Source organism: Pecten maximus, chromosome 1 (genome assembly GCF_902652985.1).
Source record: "Pecten maximus chromosome 1, xPecMax1.1, whole genome shotgun sequence".
Taxonomy (NCBI): Eukaryota; Metazoa; Mollusca; class Bivalvia; order Pectinida; family Pectinidae; genus Pecten; species Pecten maximus.
The window spans coordinates 2,966,614-2,984,057 of NC_047015.1; the positions used below are offsets into that span (position 1 = coordinate 2,966,614).

Below are 17,444 nucleotides of genomic sequence, written 5' to 3' on the forward strand. Positions count from 1 at the left end.
AAACAAAAATAAAAAGAAGAAAATAGAAGATCGAGACCTGGATCAGAGCATCCTGAAAAGGTATATAATAATCTCTAAGATGAGGTGGGCTCTTGACGGAATCCAACGGATCTGCTGTACGTAACAGAATCATCCGAATCTCCGTTATTCACTAGGAAAGTGGTCAAAATGAACTATTTTAGATTTTCCTGGGCTTGAAAGTGGCTTTACCCTGTATGTTACACTTGACAGAGTGGCTTTACCCTGTATGTTACACTTGACAGATGATCTCAAACTACATGTATATGAGGCTTCCAGAACTTTTGAAACTATGGACATACCCCTTTGGTCCTTAAGTTCCCTTTAATGATGCAATCATTACATGTCTATTGATGTCTACATTCAAGTAATCAGAACCACATAGAATATTTTCAATTAAATTCTAGCTATAATCGAGTTTCATTACGATAGCAGTGTCAGTCCACAACAAAATTGTGTATGGGATGTCCAGTACTTATCACGCATACCCCACCCTCTTTAGAGTCATTAATTAATTCCTGTCGTTATATATCACACATACCCCGCCCTCTCTAGAGTCGTTAATTAATTCCTGTCGTTAGATAGTAGTCCAGTACTTATCACACATACCCCGCCCTCTCTAGAGTCGTTAATTAATTCCTGTCGTTAGATAGTAGTCCAGTACTTATCACACATACCCCGCCCTCTCTAGAGTCGTTAATTAATTCCTGTCGTTATATATCACACATACCCCGCCCTCTCTAGAGTCGTTAATTAATTCCTATCGTTATATATCACACATACCCCGCCCTCTCTAGAGTCGTTAATTAATTCCTGTCGTTATATATCACACATACCCCGCCCTCTCTAGAGTCGTTAATTAATTCCTGTCGTTATATATCACACATACCCCGCCCTCTCTAGAGTCGTTAATTAATTCCTGTCGTTATATATCACACATACCCCGCCCTCTCTAGAGTCGTTAATTAATTTCTGTCATTAGATAGTAGTCCAGTACTTATCACACATACCCTGCCCTCTCTAGAGTCGTTAATTAATTCCTGTCGTTATATATCACACATACCCCGCCCTCTCTAGAGTCGTTAATTAATTCCTGTCGTTATATATCACACATACCCCGCCCTCTCTAGAGTCGTTAATTAATTCCTGTCGTTATATATCACCCATACCCCGCCCTCTCTAGAGTCGTTAATTAATTTCTGTCATTAGATAGTAGTCCAGTACTTATCACACATACCCCACCCTCTCTAGAGTCGTTAATTGATTCCTGTCGTTAGATATCACACATACCCCGCCCTCTCTAGAGTCGTTAATTAATTCCTGTCGTTATAGATCACACATACCCCGCCCTCTCTAGAGTCGTTAATTAATTCCTGTCGTTATATATCACCCATACCCCGCCCTCTCTAGAGTCTTTAATTAATTTCTGTCATTAGATAGTAGTCCAGTACTTATCACACATACCCCGCCCTCTCTAGAGTCGTTAATTAATTCCTGTCGTTATATATCACCCATACCCCGCCCTCTCTAGAGTCTTTAATTAATTTCTGTCATTAGATAGTAGTCCAGTACTTATCACACATACCCCACCCTCTCTAGAGTCGTTAATTGATTCCTGTCGTTAGATAGTTGTCCAGTACTTATCACACATACCCTGCCCTCTCTAGAGTCGTTAATTAATTCCTGTTATTATATTGTAAGAAAGTAAGTGTACAATGATATTTTGCATCTATTTGGCACAAGTTTTTTGTTTCCTGATGGTGAGCATTGTTTGCAGTGTTTCGGACTGCTGGGAGTGAACGGTGCAGGAAAAACAACAACGTTTAGAATGCTGACAGGCGACATTCTCCCCAGTGAGGGGTCTGCTACCATCAACCACAAGAGGTGGGTGTCGTGTCCGGTGTTGGATTCATCTTATTATACCTCTATTATTCAAAATATTTACATGGGTACTTTCCAGGAACATGTGTGTTTCTGTCATTATAAACTGTGTATTATACTTTCCAGGGACATGTGTATTATGTCATTATAAACTGTGTATTATACTTTCCAGAGTTACTCGAGCCAGCCCAGCTATTGGACAGGAAGTGGGCTATTGTCCTCAGGAGGACGCTTTGGATGGCTACCTAACAGGACGTGAACTTCTCCACTGCCATGCTAAGCTGAGGGGCATGCCTGTAGATAGCAGGGATTCTGTATGTATCTGATGTGGAGGACGGGAATTGTATCAGTTGTGTATGTGTTGGGGACATGTATCAGTTGTGTATGTGTTGGGGACATGTATCAGTTGTGTATGTGTTGGGGACATGTATCAGTTGTGTATGTGTTGGGGACATGTATCAGTTGTGTATGTGTTGTGATGGGGACATGTATCAGTTGTGTATGTGTTGGGGACATGTATCAGTTGTGTATGTGTTGTGATGGGGACATGTATCAGTTGTGTATGTGTTGGGGACATGTATCAGTTGTGTATGTATTGGGGACATGTATCAGTTGTGTATGTGTTGTGATGGGGACATGTATCAGTTGTGTATGTGTATGTGGTGGGGACATGTATCAGTTGTGTATGTGTTGGGGACATGTATCAGTTGTGTATGTGTTGTGATGGGGACATGTATCAGTTGTGTATGTGTTGGGGACATGTATCAGTTGTGTATGTGTTGGGGACATGTATCAGTTGTGTATGTGATGGGGACATGTATCAGTTGTGTATGTGATGGGGACATGTATCAGTTGTGTATGTGTTGGGGACATGTATCAGTTGTGTATGTGTTGGGGACATGTATCAGTTGTGTATGTGTTGTGATGGGGACATGTATCAGTTGTGTATGTGTTGGGGACATGTATCAGTTGTGTATGTGTTGGGGACATGTATCAGTTGTGTATGTGTTGGGGACATATATCAGTTGTGTATGTGTTGTGATGGGGACATGTATCAGTTGTGTATGGGTTGGGGACATGTATCAGTTGTGTATGTGTTGGGGACATGTATCAGTTGTGTATGTGATGGGGACATGTATCAGTTGTGTATGTGTTGGGGACATGTATCAGTTGTGTATGTGTTGGGGACATGTATCAGTTGTGTATGTGTTGGGGACATGTATCAGTTGTGTATGTGTTGTGATGGGGACATGTATCAGTTGTGTATGTGTTGGGGACATGTATCAGTTGTGTATGTGTTGGGCACATGTATCGGTTGTGTATGTGTTGGGGACATGTATCAGTTGTGTATGTGTTGGGGACATGTATCGGTTGTGTATGTGTTGGGGACATGTATCAGTTGTGTATGTGTTGGGGACATGTATCAGTTGTGTATGTGTTGTGATGGGGACATGTATCAGTTGTGTATGTGTTGGGGACATGTATCAGTTGTGTATGTGTTGTGATGGGGACATGTATCAGTTGTGTATGTGTTGGGGACATGTATCAGTTGTGTATGTGATGGGGACATGTATCAGTTGTGTATGTGTTGTGATGGGGACATGTATCAGTTGTGTATGTGTTGGGGAAATGTATCAGTTGTGTATGTGTTGGGGACATGTATCAGTTGTGTATGTGTTGTGATGGGGACATGTATCAGTTGTGTATGTGTTGGGGACATGTATCAGTTGTGTATGTGTTGGGGACATGTATCAGTTGTGTATGTGTTGGGGACATGTATCAGTTGTGTATGTGTTGTAATGGGGACATGTATCAGTTGTGTATGTGTTGTGATGGGGACATGTATCAGTTGTGTGTGTGTTGTAATGGGGACATGTATCAGTTGTGTATGTGTTGTGATGGGGACATGTATCAGTTGTGTGTGTGTTGGGGACATGTATCAGTTGTGTATGTGTTGGGGACATGTATCAGTTGTGTATGTGTTGTGATGGGGACATGTATCAGTTGTGTGTGTGATGGGGACATGTATCAGTTGTGTATGTGTTGGGGACATGTATCAGTTGTGTATGTGTTGGGGACATGTATCAGTTGTGTATGTGTTGGGGACATGTATCAGTTGTGTATGTGTTGTGATGGGGACATGTATCAGTTGTGTATGTGTTGTGATGGGGGACCGGGTCTTCAATGCATGAACATGTAGCAGAACATTGATGAAATAACCAGGATAACTTAACATAGAGCACCTTAACACAGAAAGATGATTTCAATGTAGGGATATGTATTGTTTTGTGTATAACAATGACATGGTCGATAAATGTAAGATTATGTTCCCCAGGTTGTGGAGGACCTGGTGACCACACTGGGCATAGACTTCGCTGACCGCACAGTCCATACCTACAGTGGAGGTATGAAGAGAAAGCTGTCCATAGCGATTGCTCTACTCGGCGATCCTCAAGTGGTATTTCTGGTAAGGTTAACCACTTCTATAAAGAACACTTCACTATAGAAATTAATCTTTAAGGACAGGATCGAAGTTCAAAGCTGGTATATAAAGTATGAACATATTTAATTAGATAATTGATAATAGATTTAACAATTTTTTATACTTCGAATATGTATGTAGAAAAATTCTTTTAAATTTTTCATTGAAAAGTTTTGTGGTATTCTTAACAGGATGAGCCTACCACAGGAATGGATCCTGTGGCGAAGCGACTGGTATGGAACTGTCTAATGACCTGTGTGAAGAATCAGCAGGCAGTTGTCCTGACATCTCATAGGTAGGAACATAAATTATTACTCTCACATAACATATGTAGGAACATAACTTATTACTCTCATCTCATTGGCAGGAACACAAATAAATACTCTCACATAACATATGTAGGAACAATATATTAGTACTCTCACATATCATAGGTAGGAACATAAATTATTACTCTCACATAACATATGTAGGAACATAACTTATTACTCTCATCTCATTGGCAGGAACACGAATAAATACTCTCACATAACATATGTAGGAACAATATATCAGTACTCTCACATATCATAGGTAGGAACATAAATTATCACTCACATCTTATGCATAGGAACATAACTTATTACTCTCATCTCATTGGCAGGAACACAAATAAATACTCTCACATATCATACGTAGGAACATAAATTATTACTATCATATTTCATATATAACATAAATTAAAAATTGCTCCGAAATTCAATATGGCTGCCATGACGTCATATCTTAAAAGTTAATGTTTATACGACATGTACTACATGTAGATATATCCCCTCTTCTAACTCCTTTGTTGACACGTAATATCTGTAATGCTGGCTTTATTGGAAACTTAAAATATTCCAAAATAGTCTTTACATTTGGAAATATTGCTAGATATTTTGTACTAAGTAGGTGAAAAGCCCGTCAAATTGTCTATAGCAAATTCTAGTTAACTTTATGCCTGATGAACATGTCGTCATAATAGTAGGAATAGTTACTGAATTACTGAGTAGGAATAGTGTTCCCGACTTATGTGATAATATGTACCATTGTATTGTAGTATGGAGGAATGTGACGCCCGGTGTACCAGACTTGTGTGATAATATATACCGTTGTATTGTAGTATGGAGGAATGTGACGCCCTGTGTACCCGACTTATGTGATAATATATACCGTTGTATTGTAGTATGGAGGAATGTGACGCCCGGTGTACCAGACTTGTGTGATAATATATACCGTTGTATTGTAGTATGGAGGAATGTGACGCCCTGTGTACCCGACTTATGTGATAATAATTTATATGTACCGTTGTATGTGATAATATGTACCGTTGTGTTGTAGTATGGAGGAATGTGACGCCCCGTGTACCAGACTTGTGTGATAATATGTACCGTTGTGTTGTAGTATGGAGGAATGTGATGCCCTGTGTACCAGACTTGTGTGATAATATGTACCGTTGTATTGTAGTATGGAGGAATGTGACGCCCTGTGTACCAGACTTGTGTGGTAATATGTACTGTTGTATGTGATAATATGTACTGTTGTATTATAGTATGGAGGAATGTGACGCCCCGTGTACCAGACTTGTGTGATAATATGTACCGTTGTATTGTAGTATGGAGGAATGTGACGCCCTGTGTACCCGACTTATGTGATAATAATTTATATGTACCGTTGTGATAATATGTACCGTTGTGTTGTAGTATGGAGGAATGTGACGCCCCGTGTACCAGACTTGTGTGATAATATGTACCGTTGTGTTGTAGTATGGAGGAATGTGGCGCCCTGTGTACCAGACTTGTGTGATAATATGTACTGTTGTATTTTAGTATGGAGGAATGTGACGCCCTGTGTACTTGACTTGTGTGATAATATGTACTGTTGTTTTTAAGTATGGAGGAATGTGGCGCCCTGTGTACCAGACTTGTGTGATAATATGTACCATTGTATTGTAGTATGGAGGAATGTGACGCCCCGTGTACCAGACTTGTGTGATAATATATACCGTTGTATTGTAGTATGGAGGAATGTGACGCCCTGTGTACCCGACTTGTGTGGTAATATGTACTGTTGTATTTTAGTATGGAGGAATGTGACGCCCTGTGTACCAGACTTGCCATCATGGTCAATGGAGAGTTCCGCTGTCTTGGTTCACCTCAGAAACTCAAGAACAAGTAAGCCGACCTTTTTCATCACTATTAATTAAAGGGTAGGTGATCTGACCAAAACAAAATTGTGAAAGTGACAAATCATGAATTAGGCCGAGGATAACTGTTTGTGAAAGAAACAAAAGTGAAGGGTATGTCATGCATTGTTACAGAAATGTTTGTGCTATAGTTGACCTTTCTTGTTTAACTCAGATATGGAGATGGCTACACTGTAACACTGTTCACCAATGGACTGTCAACCAATACTATGGCTCTGTCCGAATTCACTCAGTCTTCATTCCCAGGTTCAATAATCAGGGTAAGTATACACTTTTGATACATTATATAGATGTGTCGTTTGTCTTTCTAGGACCAACAAGTGTCCATAGTTTATCCTTTGTTAGATTATATAGATATGTCGTTTGTCTTTCTAGGACCAACAAGTGTCCATAGTTTATCCTTTGATACATTATATAGATATGTCGTTTGTCTTTCTAGGACCAACAAGTGTCCATAGTTTATCCTTTGATACATTATATAGATATGTCGTTTGTCTTTCTAGGACCAACAAGTGTCCATAGTTTATCCTTTGATACATTATATAGATATGTCGTTTGTCTTTCTAGGACCAACAAGTGTCCATAGTTTATCCTTTGATACATTATATAGATATGTCGTTTGTCTTTCTAGGACCAACAAGTGTCCATAGTTTATCCTTTGATACATTATATAGATATGTCGTTTGTCTTTCTAGGACCAACAAGTGTCCATAGTTTATCCTTTGATACATTATATAGATATGTCGTTTGTCTTTCTAGGACCAACAAGTGTCCATAGTTTATCCTTTGATACGTTATATAGATGTGTCGTTTGTCTTTCCAGGACCAGCACCACGGTATCCTCCTGCTGGACATTCCACATTCTAACCTGTCCGTGGCCAACATACTCGAACGTCTGGAAGCAGCTAAGGAAACGTTTAGTATCACACACTATTCAGTGTCACAGACCACTCTTGACAATGTATGTACCAACACAAGATTTTTACTAGTGCTGAGCTTGGCGGTCTTGTTGATTGTAAAGCTATATACTATAGGTGGTGCTTTGTTCATTTATAATTGTAAAAGTAATATTTCAAAAAACTCTCATGTCTACTTTCCTGACCATTTCTTTTAGTTTAATTTTTTGTAGCTATAAGCTGATGAATCGTTATGCTTTTGCAACAAAGTTTTTCGAAAAAAAATTCTATAAACAATTTTCTGTTAATTTTAATTCAGAAAAATTTTGATAGAACTTTTAATACTTAAATTAATTCACTCAATAATTGTAAATTTCATTCTGTAAAGAGAAATTGGAATTATGAAAGAAATACTTAAAAACATTAAATTATTTATTTTAACTTTTTTCCAATTAAGAAAATAATCATTTAACTCTGAATTTGTGAATTACTAAATTGTAAAGTCTCACTTACCTCTCTTGTTCTTTATGACGTTTTTGTCTATTGTAGGTGTTCATGAGTTTTGTGCGAGACCAGAATGATGGCCTGTCACCAGAGTTTGACAGTTACTCCAGCAGTAGTGATAGTGTGCTTTCCAGTGAACCGTTCAATGGTCCAGGCTTCAACAACTATGCCTACTCCAATGTTGGATTCAAAGGCAGTAAGTCTGATGGGTTACATGTACAAGGGGAACCTGTTGGAGCTTTCCTACCCCAGACCACATCCATCTACCCGGATCTGTCAACAAAACTCTAGTGGCTTACAGATCATATCATTATACAATGCAAACAAGATGGAAAAAAAGGCTTTACATCTTTTTGACTGAATTTTATATCAAATGTAGCAATGCTATTGAAATGCCTCCATTTATTATTTTACCATGTAGATCTTAATCTTCTCTAAAAGAGATTTTTCAGGGAGCAACAAGAGATCCTGGCTGTATGTCCGACATATTGAGGACTATTTATGTGTGTGATATATTGTATATATTTCCTCAATGCAGTGTCTGTTGGCTTGTCCATAAAGCTGTGATATTTTACATTTGTACTACCTTTATACAGTAGTATATACTGTGTGTTATCACTTGTGTTTAGGTGATGGTTACAGATGTGTCCTCACTTTTACTTACCTGATACTAAAGATAGGAATGCTCTTATATGCAAAACTACATAGCTTTAATTCTTGATTTAAAGGCTCAGTTCAGTTAATTTTTTTCTTTAACATCAAACAAGTCCAAAAAAATAGTTGCTGTCAATAAAAATAACCTACATATTCTACCGCGGTAGTTGATAATGAGATACAGAGTTCACTGTTACCTACCGCGGTAGTTGATAATGAGATACAGAGTTCACTGTTACCTACCGCGGTAGTTGATAATGAGATACAGAGTTCACTGTTACCTACCGCGGTAGTTGATAATGAGATACAGAGTTCACTGTTACCTACCGCGGTAGTTGATAATGAGATACAGAGTTCACTGTTACCTACCGCGGTAGTTGATAATGAGATACAGAGTTCACTGTAACCTACCGCGGTAGTTGATAATGAGATACAGAGTTCACTGTTACCTACCGCGGTAGTTGATAATGAGATACAGAGTTCACTGTTACCTACCGCGGTAGTTGATAATGAGATACAGAGTTCACTGTAACCTACCGCGGTAGTTGATAATGAGATACAGAGTTCACTGTAACCTACCGCGGTAGTTGATAATGAGATACAGAGTTCACTGTTACCTACCGCGGTAGTTGATAATGAGATACAGAGTTCACTGTAACCTACCGCGGTAGTTGATAATGAGATACAGAGTTCACTGTTACCTACCGCGGTAGTTGATAATGATATACAGAGTTCACTGTAACCTATCGCGGTAGTTGATAATGAGATACAAAAATCACTGTAACCTACCACGGTAGTTGATAATGAGATACAAGTTCACTGTAACCTACCGCGGTAGTTGATAATGATATACAAAGTTCACTGGTCAGTTATATCTTGGTATGTGATAATCATGTAGCTACACACAAATTGCAACATCTGGACCCTTCAACAGGAAAAACTACAAATTACACTGCTTGCAAAAATTATAGGTATCACAGTAACATTATGTCTAAGAGAGGAGCTGAATTTAAAATTATTTTATTTAAATATTTCTAAAGAATTCTCTGTTTATGTTTGTAAACCATTACAATGTACAATATTTGTATCACTTTTGAAAACTTATTCTCCAGTACAAAAGGCTTCAGTGTTTTGCTAGCCAGGCAGCCGTTACAAATAAGAACACAACAGAATAACTGTGATATCTTGTCACACTTGTGGAAAGATTCCATTTTCAATTTTATAGATAAATCTTCCGCTGTAATTTTATGCAAGTGTTATGTTTGGTAGTTGCGAGTACTTTTCCTGTATCTATAGTCTATGTGTAACTTAGATAAGTAGTATTTAGATTCTACATCCGTATTGATATACACTCGACATGTTTCAGCATCTAACGGATCTTATATGCAGCCTCAAGTCTATTTTAGGTAAGCCAGGTTGAGTAGCATATTGTAGTGCTTGTTTTACTAGTGTAATGTTACTAAAGTCCACAAGGCTACTAACTTTTGATAAAAAATGTGTGTAAACATTTGCTTGCAAATGATGCCCATTGTATTACCCAGATGATTGACATTTAACATGTACAGTATAATCATATTACAGAGCTCACAGGTACTCACACTAATTTACTGCAGTTGACATCCTACTCAAATATTGAAGTCTTAATTTGTGATGTTGATGTCACTTCCATAAGGCAAAATGGGTTTAACTGGTCTCTGATCAAATTAAAGAAAAACATTGTCATAATTTTTGACTTTTATCGAATTAATCCAACTTGTACAAAAATCATAGTGAATTTGTGCAACTACAATGTCAGGACAACTGTGTCAAGATGATCATCAACCTCATTAGTCTTTGATATACTGTATTCCAGGTGAAAACCAAATTAAAATTTGAATTTGTATTAAGTTGTAAACTAACTTTCCCACATGTCTTTATTTGGTATTGATTTGTCTAGTCTGTTAATACCTGAATTTTAAGATTTACCTGAAAGATCATAAAAGTGATAAAGAAGGCTTTTTAATGCGACTAACACTTTCAGAGTTTGTTCACAATGTATTTGTGTCCAAGCCTCATTTGTACAATCACTGTATGATGTTTATGTTACACCAGTGAACAAAGCATTAACATTCTGGATTTTTTTGTTGGGTTTCTTTTTTTGTGTGTATTTTTTCTGTTTGAAAAAGTTCAAATTACAAATGTAATTGTATTGTCAAATTTATATCTAAGTGCCTTTTAAAGGTACATCTAGCAAGCCAGTGTTGACAGTTCTGTGAGACTTTGAGTGTACAATCACAGAAAATATGTAGATCTAACTTGTTACTTCAGACTTGCTTCAGCTTATTTATGTTCTAGCTTTTCTAAATATAATGGAAATAAAATGGATGCAGGTGCTTCTTGTAGGCAGATCAAGATCCTACATTGTAAACCAAATATTTGATACAAGAAACGGCGTTAAATAAATTGATCTTCCATTAACATGCAGAGAATTTGCCAAAATTGATGGTGGATAATTGATGTGATGGTTTTACACTCATTTCTGTTATACTTTGTACATCATTCTCACACCAATGTCAAGGTCACCAGAAGTTCAATAGGAAATATCTCAGTCCTGTCAAAATCATAATTTCCAAATGAGAGTTGCATTTTCTAATTTTATTTTATGTGTTTCAACATGAATGTCTACATTGTCCCTATACATGTATTTGTGTATATGTCTACAATGTCCCTATATATGTCTACAATGTCCCTATACATGTATTTGTGTATATGTCTACAATGTCCCTATATATGTCTACAATGTCCCTATATATGTCTACAATGTTCCTATACATGTATTTGTGTATATGTCTACAATGTCCCTATATACATGTATTTGTATGTATTTGTGTATATGTCTACAATGTCCCTATACATGTATTTGTGTATATGTCTACAATGTCCCTATATACATGTATTTGTGTATATGTCTACAATGTCCCTATATACATGTATTTGTGTATATGTCTACAATGTCCCTATACATGTATTTGTGTATATGTCTACAATGTCCCTATACATGTATTTGTGTATATGTCTACAATGTCCCTATACATGTATTTGTGTATATGTCTACAATGTTTCTGTAAGGGAAATGGCTGGTGTCAGATAACTTGTTATGTAAGGGACATGGCTGGTGTCAGATAACTTGTTATGTAAGGGACATGGCTGTACTCAGATAACTTGTTATGTAGGGGACATGGCCGGTGTCAGATAACTTGTTATGTAAGGGACATGGCCGGAGTCAGATAACTTGTTATGTTGGGGACATGGCCGGTGTCAGATAACTTGTTATGTAAGGGACATGGCTGTAGTCAGATAACTTGTTATGTAGGGGACATGGCCGGTGTCAGATAACTTATGTAAGGGACATGGCCGGAGTCAGATAACTTGTTATGTTGGGGACATGGCCGGTGTCAGATAACTTGTTATGTAAGGGACATGGCTGTAGTCAGATAACTTGTTATGTAGGGGGACATGGCTGTAGTCAGATAACTTGTTATGTAGGGGACATGGCCGGTGTCAGATAACTTATGTAAGGGACATGGCCGGAGTCAGATAACTTGTTATGTTGGGGACATGGCCGGTGTCAGATAACTTGTTATGTAAGGGACATGGCTGTAGTCAGATAACTTGTTATGTAGGGGGACATGGCTGTAGTCAGATAACTTGTTATGTAGGGGACATGGTTGTAGTCAGATAACTTATGTTGGGGACATGGCCGGAGTCTGATAACTTGTTATGTTTGGGACATGGCTGGTGTCAGATAACTTGTTATGTTGGGGACATGGTTGTAGTCAGATAACTTGTTATGTAGGGGACATGGCCGGAGTCCGATAACTTGTTATGTAGGGGACATGGCCGGAGTCCGATAACTTGTTATGTAGGGGACATGGCCGGAGTCCGATAACTTGTTATGTAGGGGACATGGCCGGAGTCCGATAACTTGTTATGTAGGGGACATGGCCGGAGTCAGATAACTTGTTATGTAGGGGACATGGCCGGTGTCAGATAACTTGTTATGTAGGGGACATGGCCGGAGTCCGATAACTTGTTATGTAGGGGACATGGCCGGAGTCCGATAACTTGTTATGTAGGGGACATGGCCGGAGTCCGATAACTTGTTATGTAGGGGACATGGCCGGAGTCCGATAACTTGTTATGTAGAGGACATGGCCGGAGTCAGATAACTTGTTATGTAGGGGACATGGCTGGTGTCAGACATAACTGGAAGTTTAGATATGAGGTATTGTGATATGCAGTATTTCTCAAAAGGGTTCTGGTTTCAACAAAAAATTAGAAAATCTTGCAAGTCCTATAATGGGAATAATACAAGTAATAGCAATGTTATGTAATTGTATTTCAAGAAGATTGAATTTGTGTATCTGAATATCTAACAACTTAAAACATGTTTTTCTTTTATTGAAGAGATTCCAGTGTGTTTTACCCACCCATAAGAGGATGATAAATTGGTCTATACACGTATCTTAAACATTTATAGACATGGTGAAGAATCAGTAATACACGGACAGCATGTTAACCTTGTCAACGAAGACAGTGCACCAAATTATTGTAGTATACAAGTATAGCATGCGCCGACAAAATAAAATCTTCCTGGAGAGCAGCAATATGTGTTCAACACTATTGTAACAGATACTGCAGGTTTAAGGTTTTTCTTGAAAATGCGTGTAAATTCAAATCTTATTCACATTAAAATATGAGGATATACAATGAAAGTTTTCTTCACAAGATCCTGTACATGTATCTGTTTGTTTATAATTATGTACAAAGAATGCAAACATTCCATACAAGGACATTAACATATAGTAAAGGAAATCCAAATATCTCCATGACAGTTCCCCAAAATATATCCAGGTCTCCGTGTTGTAGTTCTATTTCTCTGACAAGAGTGCCTGCCGACAATGAATAACATTCCATTTAGCATTACAGGTACAATTGTATACATGTATATGTATATATATGTGTAAGGAAGTGTAATTAATTATATATAGTAATTACCTGTTAAGAATGTTCAATGTACACCTATATGCATACTGTTATCATTTTTGTACAGGGTCAATTTCAATGCAATTATATTAACATGACAATAGGGTATTGTTTGTCTTGTTATTGTTTTGGTGCGTATGGACAGGAAATCAATGCAATGTTTTGTAAATATTGATGAAACTTTACATGCTTATTATTCTTTTATTTGTTGCAACATTTAGAAAGTTTAAGTTTCCTTTTAATATTCTACAATTAGAGACAATAATTTTTTATATCAATGCAAAACAAATTTTGTTACAAATTTCTGTTTTTGAAATGTACATGTATCTTTAAATTTTGTCTCCTTATAGTGCACATGACCAGAAGACTGACATTTTACATAGTTTTAGGTCATCTAAGACAAATTCTCGAGTGGCCTATTCTAGTTCATCCGAGATTGAGTGGCCTATTCTAGTTCATCCGAGATTGAGTGGCCTATTCTAGGTCATCCACGGCAAAGTCTCGAGTGGCCTCTTCTAGGTCATCTGAGACAAAGTCTTGAGTGGCCTATTCTAGATCATCCGAGACAAAGTCTCGAGTGGCCTATTCTAGGTCATCCGAGACAAAGTCTTGAGTGGCCCATTCTAGGTCATCCGAGACAAAGTCTTGAGTGGCCTATTCTAGGTCATCCGAGACAAAGTCTTGAGTGGCCTATTTGCTTTTTCATGGAAACATGTTGTCAGGTAAAAGGAGCCTTCTTTTCAATTGTCTGTGTTTAATTGTTTGTATATCTTCTGTCCTGTTAAGGACGCCATACCTCCAATAAGGAGTACCTAAATATGATAAAACAGGCTGTTGTATATCTGTATATATGACTTGTTCTGTAATCTTTTTTAGCATTGTTTTTTTTTCTCATTTGTTGGTGTTGATAAGTTATATATATATTGTGGGTGCCATTTACAGTAGATAAGCAATTTTGTGACAAGTAGTGTATACACTGTTGGCGGTAAAGATTAGTAGTTTTACTGGAGTGTTAAGATTCTGAAAAACCAAGTGTGCATACCTTACAAATAGTGATGACAATTAAATATCAAGTGTGTGATTCGTATGAGCTGGGATGTAACGGTTGTGTATCTGTCACTGGAACATGCCTTAAAAACTGCTGAATTTCAGCATTGCTTGAAAAGTTCCGGAAACATTGTTGAATTTCAATAATGACTTTCTATTATATTGAATGTGGTTTAGTTGATATTTACTGCCATCTGGAATACACTGATTCCTTATCCCAGCCTATATGTTAACTGTTTCATCATATAAATCATTCACAGGGTTTTTCCATAAAGTAGATTTTTCCTGGTGAAGCACACTTGTTATTCTAAACTAGTGATAGATAAAAACTGCCTCGTTTACCTGTAATAGTTCCAGCTTTGTTACACCTGGTTAGCTGTTTACACCTGGTTAGCTTTTTCCTGTCTGTTCATTATCGTTTGTCAGGGCTTATTTCCTCTTTACATTTTCCTTGTGCTGGTCACAAATTATTTTTGTTTTCTTACACGAAGTAACATTTTGTACCTTGAATACCAAGGAAATAGTTTTATACATACTTGTATCATACTTATGTGCTATTTAGATCATCACCTATATACGTGCTATTTCAGATCATCTATATATGTATTTTTATAACCTGTAGATCAGAATGGCTTTTCTAATAAAATAATATCCAAGATGATGATATCGTGTTGGTTGGTTTTTTAGCTCGTCTGAGACAAAGTGCCATGTGACCTATTCATATCAACTTTTGTCTGCCGTCATGCGTCTGTGAACAATTTACATTTTCGACTTCCTCTCAGAAACCACTCAACCAATTTCAATGAAATTAAATTTTGCAGAAATCTTCCATGGCCAAAGATTAAGCAAAATAGTGATTCTTGCGACAAACATAAGTAAAATTAACATGATCACAGCTAGTGCATTCCTAAATTGTAACAAATTTAAATATATATAGATCTATCACAGTTTCATATTAATACTAAAATAATAGTTTAATAATGGACTCTTGTAACTCTTACAAGCATCACTAAAGAATAAATTAAAACACTATCAAAGTGTAATGTACATATATGCTAACAAAGCACACAATAAAAATTGACAAAGTATACACTAATATAGTGTGTGTTAAGAGAGACTATACCAGTCAGAAAAATTAAAGCTGAAAAGGCCTGTTTCCAGTCATGTTAATTCTCCATAGGAGCCTGCCCCCGTATAATTTCTTATCTAGCTCAACTACAGTTTTTTTCTTTTCCGAAGAATAATTTTACACCTTTCCGACACCCAGATTTCATAATGTCAGTGAAAATGTATTTTTATAAAGTTGTCATTTTGAGCATCAAAGACATAAGGTCGTAAATAAAAGAAGGTTATCACGAAATTGTAATTCTTAACATAATATAAATTTCTTTTGATAAATATTTCCAAAACATCGTGTTTATTCATAAAACATAAAACAAAAATTTTCTCGGATGAAAATGCACTTGCAGAGACACAATTATGAAGAAAAATGCCATAAAATTGCAATTTTCTCCCGTTATACAGTTTTGGATGCAAATTTCCATCACAAAATCGGATAGAGCTTTACTTGTTTCTTATATGTACCAAAAATCAGCTAATTCTATGTGGTGGAACGTTCTCATATCGCCGCCTGAATGTGGTTGTAAATTGAAAGAAAAGGGGAAATGAGTAACAACCTTGTCTGAAACCCTATTATATAGCTTATTATATACAAAATTTTATATTGAATATCAGAGCGGATATTTTCATGACAGTTTTATGATATCTAACGACTAAATAAACAGTATCGATATAAAGATTTACACTGAGGACACCCTGACACATGAATACTGTTCTATCTCAAGTTGTCCTCTTTTGAATTTTCTGATCGTGTGGCCTTGTACATTTATCCTATCTTCTTGTCTTTGTCTATACGTTTACGGAATCATTGACTCGACGCTGGCTATTCTTGTCTCACTTTCCTTGTTTTATTGTCCCATCTCCAAAGCGTTGTGGCTCTGTCAGGTTGGGACCCTGACTTGTCTCACTTTCTTTGTGCCTGCCGACCACGCCACATCGAATAGATAGATTATCCATATGAAATACTTTATTTTGTTCTAAGTAATCAATCAATTATGTGCTTCTTGGAGGTATTGAATGTGATTTATTATATTGTCCTGTTATTTTGTGTAATTAGTTGTTCGTTATTTATCACACATTTTCGCATAATTGTACCAAACTACTAAGTATTAGCTGTTTACAGCAATCATCGGTGGCTTGCTATTTTGTTACTTTATCGACGCTTCATAAACCAATCGTTATTGTTTCAAGCAAGATGGAGGGTAAATGTGTTGGAGAAGGCTGTCAACTATACTTCAAGAAACGTAGTGGCAATAAGAACAGAAGTGCACGCAATGTAAATAGTCCACAATATAAATGGCTCCTAGATACGCTGGTGCAACAAGGATTGATGTCAGCAAAGGAACAAGCACTTATTTGCCAGAAGTGCTACATGGAGTATCTTCGGAACGAAAATCAGCCTGAACCTGAACCCGAGCAGAACCAGGAAATAGAGGAAGAAGACGACTCCCCGTCCCATATCCTGCCGTTGCTGACCCTTCATGATCTTTTGAATGGATCATCTTCACACAAAAAATGCTGTCTCTGTCTTGTTACCTTTGCAATAAATGGAACAAAATTATCAGTCTTACCAAAACGTGCAAGACATCACCTG

The 17,444-nt window shown here is 37.2% G+C and overlaps 1 protein-coding gene across 1 annotated transcript in view; it reads left to right on the forward strand.

Annotated features, from left to right (window-relative positions):
* LOC117340061 (phospholipid-transporting ATPase ABCA1-like) overlaps window positions 1-15,393 on the forward strand; it is an 81,581-nt gene extending 66,188 nt beyond the window's left edge. The window contains exons 63-71 of the mRNA XM_033901830.1: window positions 1,796-1,902; window positions 2,072-2,213; window positions 4,235-4,366; window positions 4,573-4,676; window positions 6,481-6,573; window positions 6,760-6,865; window positions 7,429-7,566; window positions 8,051-10,065; window positions 13,106-15,393. Of these exons, the coding sequence (XP_033757721.1) occupies window positions 1,796-1,902; window positions 2,072-2,213; window positions 4,235-4,366; window positions 4,573-4,676; window positions 6,481-6,573; window positions 6,760-6,865; window positions 7,429-7,566; window positions 8,051-8,296 (1,068 nt within the window). The 3' untranslated portion in view covers window positions 8,297-10,065; window positions 13,106-15,393. The remainder of the gene's footprint in view (window positions 1-1,795; window positions 1,903-2,071; window positions 2,214-4,234; window positions 4,367-4,572; window positions 4,677-6,480; window positions 6,574-6,759; window positions 6,866-7,428; window positions 7,567-8,050; window positions 10,066-13,105) is intronic.
* Window positions 15,394-17,444: the final 2,051 nt, after the last annotated feature.